General features: G+C 39.4%; 1 protein-coding gene and 1 long non-coding RNA gene across 2 annotated transcripts in view; one reads left to right on the top strand and one right to left on the bottom strand.

Annotated features, from left to right (window-relative positions):
• Positions 1 to 4,631, bottom strand: part of LOC123960703 — a 35,225-nt gene extending 30,594 nt beyond the window's left edge. The window contains exons 1-3 of the long non-coding RNA XR_006822576.1: positions 4,295 to 4,631; positions 4,001 to 4,061; positions 2,638 to 2,709 (exon numbers count right to left, since the gene is read on the bottom strand). This is a non-coding gene — a long non-coding RNA (uncharacterized LOC123960703). The remainder of the gene's footprint in view (positions 1 to 2,637; positions 2,710 to 4,000; positions 4,062 to 4,294) is intronic.
• tmem98 (transmembrane protein 98) overlaps positions 4,157 to 8,808 on the top strand; it is a 7,590-nt gene continuing 2,938 nt past the window's right edge. The window contains exons 1-6 of the mRNA XM_046035560.1: positions 4,157 to 4,717; positions 6,889 to 7,126; positions 8,014 to 8,145; positions 8,277 to 8,310; positions 8,395 to 8,510; positions 8,607 to 8,666. Of these exons, the coding sequence (XP_045891516.1) occupies positions 6,996 to 7,126; positions 8,014 to 8,145; positions 8,277 to 8,310; positions 8,395 to 8,510; positions 8,607 to 8,666 (473 nt within the window). The 5' untranslated portion in view covers positions 4,157 to 4,717; positions 6,889 to 6,995. The remainder of the gene's footprint in view (positions 4,718 to 6,888; positions 7,127 to 8,013; positions 8,146 to 8,276; positions 8,311 to 8,394; positions 8,511 to 8,606; positions 8,667 to 8,808) is intronic.

Here is an 8,808-nt window from a genome sequence, read left to right as displayed (position 1 = left end):
TACACTAAGACGTCATGGTTTGAAATCACGCATGGCACGGAAGGTTCCCCTGCTTAAACCAGCACATGTCAAGGCCCGTCTTCAGTTTGCCAATGACCATTTGGATGATCCAGAGGAGTCATGGGAGAAAGTCATGTGGTCAGATGAGACCAAAATAGAACTTTTTGGTCATAATTCCACTAACCGTGTTTGGAGGAAGAAGAATGATGAGTACCATCCCAAGAACACCATCCCTACTGTGAAGCATGGGCGTGGTAGCATCATGCTTTGGGGGTGTTTTTCTGCACATGGGACAGGGCGACTGCACTGTATTAAGGAGAGGATGACCGGGGCCATGTATTGCGAGATTTTGGGGAACAACCTCCTTCCCTCAGTTAGAGCATTGAAGATGGGTCGAGGCCGGGTCTTCCAACATGATAATGACCCGAAGCACACAGCCAGGATAACCAAGGAGTGGCTCTGTAAGAAGCATATCAAGGTTCTGGCGTGGCCTAGCCAGTCTCCAGACCTAAACCCAATAGAGAATCTTTGGAGGGAGCTCAAACTCCGTGTTTCTCAGCGCCAGCCCAGAAACCTGACTGATCTAGAGAAGATCTGTGTGGAGGAGTTTTTTTTAGATTATGTCTCACAGTGGACATGCACCTACGATGAAAATTTCAGACCCCTCCATGATTTCCAAGTGGGAGAACTTGCAAAATAGCAGGGTGTTCAAATACTTATTTTCCTCACTGTACATCAAAGTTGGATCGGCCTGTAGTGTAGGTTTTCCACTTTGATTTTGAGTGTGATTCCAAATCCAGACCTCCATGGGTTGATAAATTTGATTTCCATTGATAATTTTTGTGTGATTTTGTTGTCAGCACATTCAACTATGTAAAGAAAGGAGTATTTAATGAGATTATTTCATTCATTCAGATCTAGGATGTGTTAATAATAATAATAATAATAATAATAACTGCTTGTTTGTTTGCATTGTTGTTTCTTGTGTTTGGTGAGCCTAAGACAATTTTTCATCCCTTGTGTAGTTGGAGCTTTCAAAAAATGTCCCAGGATCTTTATAAATTGATGACCGTCTTCCAGGAGAGCTGCTAAATGGACTTTAGGGTGAGATTGTTTTGTCAGCTATTCTTTCCAATATCAATAATGAACTTTAAACCTACCAAGATGTCTCATAAAATGCTCAGGAAAGTATGGAAATTTTAATATTTGACAATATATGACAACTGCACAAATTCCATCTGCTGTTGAGGATAATCAAGATCAAAAGCTAAATTGACCTTCAACTGGTGTGTTATTTTAGTGTTCCCTTTATTTTTTTGAGCAGTGTATCTATCCCTGTATGTGACGGACCACCGTCACTACGGTTGAGTATGCGCTGTGACTGCCATACCAACGAGCCTGGCTCTTTGGCGTTGCGGTCAAGTTGCATGTTTGGTACCCTGTAGACCCAGGTTTGAATCTGGGTGGGGTGACTGCTCTTGCCTTTCCGTCACACTGTATAATATATTACAGGTGGACATAATACCATATGAGCTAATTATAAGAACTTATAACACGTAATTGTTTGCTTTAAGTAAAGTGACACACATTTTGTGCAGGAAAATAACTTTTATTTATGTTTCTTCACCTTATGAACAATCTGTATGAATTTTGAACATTTTGCAGTTTAGCACAAAAACACAACATAATTACATCAAGGTCACCCATTCTCAGGGTGGTGAAAGATCGCTCAAGAGAAGACCTGTTGCAGACCAACATCATGTAAGAAGAGGCTCAGATGTTATCACAGATGAATGGCGAGCCTATGGACAGGCCCTAACAGATGCAATGGACAATTAAAGACAACCACTTCACAAAACGTAGCCTATTAAAAGACATTTTAAAGTAATTGAATGAAAAGGGAAGGCAGTTAGCTAGCGCTAACTGCCTTCCCTTTTCCAGCAGGTGCGGAAACAACAGACTTAACGGACACACTGTGACCTACACTGCACATGTTCTGCCAGACTGACAACTTACGAAGTTACTTACGAATGTGTGTCACTTTACTTAAAGCAAACAATTACATGTTATAAGTTCTTATAATTAGTTCATATGGTATTATGTCCATCTGTAATATATTATACAGGGATAGATATTTTATCACTTTACTTAAAGCAAACAAAGACATGCTGTATAACTTTAAACATTACTATAAGCTATTATTCCATTTTATATCACTAATTCTAAATGGTGACTAAAGTGTATTTATAACGAGGCAGAGTCGGTGGTTATAATGTGTTATGGAACATGGTCAGAGATTCTTGCCGCACATTGATATAAACTGGTATTACTATTCGTTATAAAACATTAAATCAAAAGGTCATAATATGTTATGAACTTTGCTATAGCGCCTAATGCATGTTTGTAAGTGATTATAACAATTGTTATAATGTCTTATGGACACATTATATTGTGTTATAAATATATGTATAAGTCATTATAGCGATGACCTTCATAGAAAGTGTTGCTGTGAGTTCTTGTAAGCATCTTTCGTAGTTTGTGACAGTCTAAGCCAAGCTGTGGTGTAACAAAGATGGATTAACTATGACAACCAAGAGGTCGTTGCAATTTCAAGCTCTAGTTTAAAGATGTTCATACCTCTTTAAAGTTGAATTCTGTCAATTCTCCTGCTTGTTCGTGATGGAAAGCAGCTCTCAGCACCTCATCCATCTGGTGACAGGCACATCATGTTAACACCAGGCTGATACCCACTTGCACGCCAATCAAATCACATTCATGTTTAGCTCTGTAAGGTGATTTTTTTAGTTAAGGATGAATTTTAAACTGTGCTGGATATGTTCTTCCCTCAAGGTCCATCCATATGCCCTTCAGGTGAAGCTGCCTATCAGGCCCACCCTAAGACCCTCCAAACAATGTGTCGCATCAGCAGCTAGAAATCAATGTTGCCAAGATAAAATAATTAAATTTTGCACTAAACAAGATCTCATAACAGAGGCAATTTCACTTAGGGACCAACAGGTTGAAACTTTGGAAAACTGTCTTCAAACTTTTACTATCTTGGTATACTTCTGGACTCCCAGATGAGCTTCCCTTAAAATACAGAGTATATTTTCAAGAGATGCTCATGGTAACTTTACACTCAGCGGTCTAGGTGTTGGTCACAGATTTTAGAAATAGTGTGCAAAACTATTGTTGAGAGAGTTTCAACGTATCACCTTCTTGCCTGGTACGGTCACCTAAATTGTAGATCTAAGAACAAACTTTGTAGGATTGTGTCAATGGTAAGCAAAATAGTCGCAAACCCCAAAAGGCCTTGACTGAACTCCCAACCTCTCTTCAGCCAGTTCGAGATTTTGAGCTCTGGGAGGCGCTAAAGAGTCCCCCTGCTGACAAAACGTTTATGAAGTCCTTCATACAATCAATATTAATAACTGTTTGTTTGTTTGCATTGTTGTTTCTTGTGTTTGGTGAGCCTAAGACAATTTTTCATCCCTTGTGTAGTTGGAGCTTTCATAAAATGTCCCAGGATCTTTATAAATTGATGACTGTCTTCCAGGAGAGCTGCTAAATGGACTTTAGGGTGAGATTGTTTTGTCAGCTATTCTTTCCAATATCAATAATAAACTTTAAACCTACCAAGATGTCTCATAAAATGCTCAGGAAAGTATGGAAATTTTAATATTTGACAATACATGACAACTGCACAAATTCCATCTGCTGTTGAGGATAATCAAGATCAAAAGCTAAATTGACCTTCAACTGAGATTGTCTTTGCTTGTCAACTGCTGTTTCCAAAGGTCAAGAATAAACATTGAAACTCAGTATTGACAGTAACAGGTTTTAACATTTTCCATTTTAAGGAAAAAATATGTTTATTGTTTTTAAGGTAATTTTGACAGCCAATTGTGTGTTTGACCATAACTCCTGTGCCTAAACTGACCTTTTTCCAAACAGACTTTTGACATATCATGGCAGGAAAAGCACAGGTGTAATTAATTACATTTGGTTTGGTTGGTTGTTCCAGCTCCAGGGTCCTGTCCTGTTATGGGACATGTTTCCTGCTGGGGCAGAATGGAGCCATCATTAGTTAATTAATTCTATTAATTACACCTGTGCTTTTCTTGCTTTAAGTCACGGTGGCTGCCATTAAAAAGGTCTATACCTTGAGACAGCTGCAAGACAGACGAAATGGATATACATTTAAAAACCACGTAAACAGAAACATTTAGCATTAGCAGTAGTTAGCTACACCTGTTAACTTCAGTGCACAACAGATTGTCACGTTTGACCTTACCTTCTCTCATATGTGATGAGAACACCGTAATATGGCGGTTAGCGTGCGCCACCTGGCGTTTGCTGTCCCGACTTGACTTGTGTTCCCAGAACTCCCAGAACTGTAGCTTTTCCAAACATTAAGATCAAGACACGCGAGCGAGAGCGTGCTTTACGCACACAGCTCCACAACCCTTGAGATGCGCGTGCGCCCCAATGTAGCCACGCGCAGATAAAACTGCAGGGCGCGCGAGTGAAAGAAAGCGAAGTTTGATCATTAATCAAGACGGCTTCAGCTCGGTCGTTCACGTAGCTCAGGGACTGCTCTTGTGCGCGTTCACGCTCCAGATTTGGAGATGTCGGAGCTGTCTCCGCGCGGCCGGTGGCGGAGAGGAAAGTGTTTTGTCTACTGAAAGTAATCCAACTAAAAGGAGAAAATGATCAGGTAAGGGACTGAAAATCAATTGTTTGTTTGCTTCATTCAAGCCAACAGTGTTAGTTAATTAGTTAGTTTAGACGTAACTTTAGAAATGCTCAGTAGACTTTAGTAAAATGTATGTATTTTATTATTTATGAAGTGTCGATACTTTCTGCATTATAGTGAAATACAGCGAAATGGAAAAACTTATATGTGCATGTGCGTGACGCCGCAATGTGTGTTTATATTGATCTTGAGAGAAAATAATGAATGTAGTAAAATGTAGTTGCAGAAGTTATATTTATTGTCTGTTTTGTTGCCGCGTTGCACATCTATTGAGGCATAGGGAATTCTGAAAAGTTTTCCACGGTCCCCAAATTGAGACACTCTTTTGACGCACTTTTGTGTGTGGGGCACCACACGATATCACACAGGTGAATTATAATTGCATTAAACCAACAAAAGGCCAAACCAAACAAACTTTAAATTTTTTATTTAATTTTCTTATCTTATCGTTTGTTGTGGTTTGCAGTGGTGGAATAAGTATTTAAATCCTTTACTTCAGTAAAGGTAGTAATGCCACAGATATACACAGTAAAATCACTCAGTGTTACTTAAGTAGAAGTACAGAAATATGAGCAAAAAAGCCCAAAGTTTCTAGTTTTACTTCTACTTTATACTGTTGCTTCATCTCACCTAGAGTAAGGATCATGTAAGTCGATCTTTGGGTTTTTGTAATGTAAAATGTGACTTTGCTATCAAACTATAGCTGGAAGATAAATGTAGTGGAGTACATTTTAAAGCTGGTATGTTTTGTATGTAACATTGTGGTCTGAAAAGTTAGTAAAACAGTCAAATAAATGTAGTGGAGTAGAAGTATCTGTACTCAAATCTGTACTTATGTACAAAACTTAAAAAGTAAATGCACTTAGTTGCTTTCTACAACAAAGACTATGAGATTTGTTCTTAATTTGCAGTAAAATCATCTTGGTAAGACTTTGGGGTAAAAGCTGGTCTTCTAAAAACTGCTTTTGTTTGTTTTTCAATACAGATTTTTTTTTTTATATATATATAAAGTTGGGTTTGAATGCCAAAAAGCAAAACTGACTTAAAGTAATAAAATTTTACAAAGCTGTGGTGTTGCTATAAATCATCACAGGCAGCAGAGACGAATGTGGGAGAATTATTTTGAGTGACGAAAAATCAAGTTTGTTTAGTAGAGGCCTTTTCAAGCTTTTGAAAAGTCTGTGAAAGGAAAAGGAGTCAAGCTTTCCAACAGGAGAGAGTTGGGAGAAAGCCCTGTATGATACAGCGAGTGTAACACAAATTAATCTGATTAAGGAATTACAGCATTCCATGGCAGAATCTCACATAATCATCCAGGCAAAAATGCAGGTTTACAATGTTGTAATGTTGAAAGTTAAGCTGCCCTGTGGTCATTTATGCCTGGAATATCATAAGGAACTGTATTTCTGGTTAATAATGTCATTCCTAATTACACATAAATTAAACTGAACCTAGAGAGCTGGGTAGCCAATGACAGCTTTCCTTCAGAGTTTGCACACATTCACACAAGTGATTGGGTGTGGCAGGACGGGTTAATATGTGACTAAACCGAGCATAAGGGCAGGTATACTTTACACTTTCAGAGAGAGTGATATATATGATAAATATGTCACCAAAATCAAACTGCAGATAATCCAAAAATACTTAAGAAGGTAAGAGGTCAAAGTTCATGAGAGTTTTTTGTTCTTTGTTGAGGGCTTAGATGTGTGTTTATTGCTGGAGCTGCTAATCAAAGTGAATCCAAACTGACTGGCTGCTTGTTAAAGTTTAATAGAATGAATATAATGTTTGAATTTGGTCATGCTTGCCCCAGTTTAGCAAAACGTCTCTGTATAGTAAACAATCTGTTCTCATTATGCTCAAACAAAGGGCTAGTGCACTTCAGCTTTTTATGTACTCGGATACGGATCAGTTATATGTGTGTGTTGTAGGTGTGCCACATTTAGAAACAGACAAAACACTGCTGATTGTATTGTCCTCTCCATTGGCTCAGACGTGAATTGTATTCCAACAAAAGAAGTGGAAATCAGAAATATGCAGAAATATCCACAAGTGTGGTGATAATGTCACACTTCCCCAAACTTGATGTCACTAAATCAGACTAAAACAGCCAATTATTCTCTCCTGGACAGATGAGCTCCCATCCATAATCGAGCTCGGACAATCAGCCGACCTTGATTGGACTCTTGTCCTCTCGAACGAGTTGCTGCTTGCAACCGCTGTGGGAGCCGGAGTCGCCATGGAGACAGTGGTGATCGTGGCCATTGGGGTGTTGGCCACCATTTTCCTGGCCTCCTTCGTTGCCCTGGTGGTGGTGTGCAGACACCGCTACTGCCACCCTCACGACCTGCTGCACCACTTCGACTCAAAGTCAGTGAATCAATACAAAGCCTCTAAGTCTGTATCAGACGAAGTTTACATTCTGTTTCAGAACTTCGATCAGAATTTAAGGTCTTAAAATGTGTTTTTCGGTTTTATTGGTGTTAGTTCTCCTGTCACCTGTGCAACAGGTTTCTCTGCATAGCCTATGTACTGTTTGATTAGTGTTAGTATTACAATATTCCAACTATTTATTTACGTTTTGAAACTTGGTTTTTGGGCATTTAATGTTTGTTTTTATTTATATTAATTAACAATAGTGGAAAGATACTAGGAAACAAGGGAGAGAGAGATGCAACAAAGGTCTCCAAAACAGTGATGTTGCAGTACATGGTTGGTGTCTTAACACTAAAGCCACACGATTACTTTTCAACCTCAGTTTGCTGATTTTCCACTGCCTTTTCACCCTACTGATGCCCTTTACTCTTTGATTAGTTACTAAATGTTTAATCAGTTCCAGGTAGAAAAATAAAAGGTCACAAATGATCGAAATATTGATTTCCACAACCTGCAGGTATCCAGGATAAGTTAATTTGTAGTGTACATCAAAATTCTTCAGTTAGCTTTCTCTCATGGTTAACCAGTTTGTGGTACCCAGGAAAAAAATGTGCTATTGGATCTCGATAGATGCCCCCACCTCCTACAGAGTGTGAGTTGTATCCGTACCCTGTTGCCAACAAATTCACTTGAAGTACAACAGGCTATGATACGTCCGTTGTGTGCTCAGAGACACAGCACACCTTTAAACGATAAGGCAACAAGTTCAACCAACGGCACTAAAAGCTGCTTTGATGGTGCAAATTCCCCCTAAAAATTACAATTAATCAATTCACCCCAGCCAGTTTAAATGTAAACTTGGACTTTGTTCTGTTTTAAAGACCCACAGTGGATCTGATTGGAGCAATGGAGACCCAGAGTGAGCCATCGGAGCTGGAGCTGGACGATGTGGTCATCACCAACCCTCACATTGAGGCCATCTTGGAGAATGAGGACTGGATAGAGGACGCCTCGTATGTCTTACTGGTGGCATTGTGGCATGACATAAGTTTAGCGTTTTAGACGTTTAAGTTACATCTCTCAGTGCTTCTGCTGGACTTTGTCACTGTCATAGATGTGAATAACATGAACTTTTCTCCAACAGTGGATTGGTCTCTCACTGCATCTCTATCTTGAAGGTAACTTAATTTCTCACTTGCTCCGTCAATCAAGTTTTAGTCTATATTTTTATTGATACTAACACATAATACTTCCACATGCAGATCTGCCACACTTTAACCGAAAAGCTGGTTGCCATGACAATGGGTTCAGGGGCAAAGGTCAAAGCACCAGCCAGCCTGAGTGACATCATCACAGTGGCCAAACGCATCAGCCCGAGGTAACACACAGCGTCCGATTCACCACATCTCAATATTAAGACATTACTGACTCAGGCAAACCTGCCTCCTCACGTCCTCACTGCCCCGTTTCGCAGGGTGGACGATGTAGTCAAATCCATGTACCCTCCTCTGGATCCAATCCTCCTGGACGCCAGGTAATCACATTTGTTGTCCCATCATTTTAAACGAGCTTTATGTATGAATTATGCTGGAGATGAGCAACCACTTGACTTCAATTCAATTTTATTTATATAGCGCCAAATCACAACAACAGTTATCTCACAGCGCTTTTCATAA

Source organism: Micropterus dolomieu, linkage group LG02, assembly GCF_021292245.1.
Source record: "Micropterus dolomieu isolate WLL.071019.BEF.003 ecotype Adirondacks linkage group LG02, ASM2129224v1, whole genome shotgun sequence".
Taxonomy (NCBI): Eukaryota; Metazoa; Chordata; class Actinopteri; order Centrarchiformes; family Centrarchidae; genus Micropterus; species Micropterus dolomieu.
This window is presented reverse-complemented; position numbering and strand designations above follow the sequence as displayed.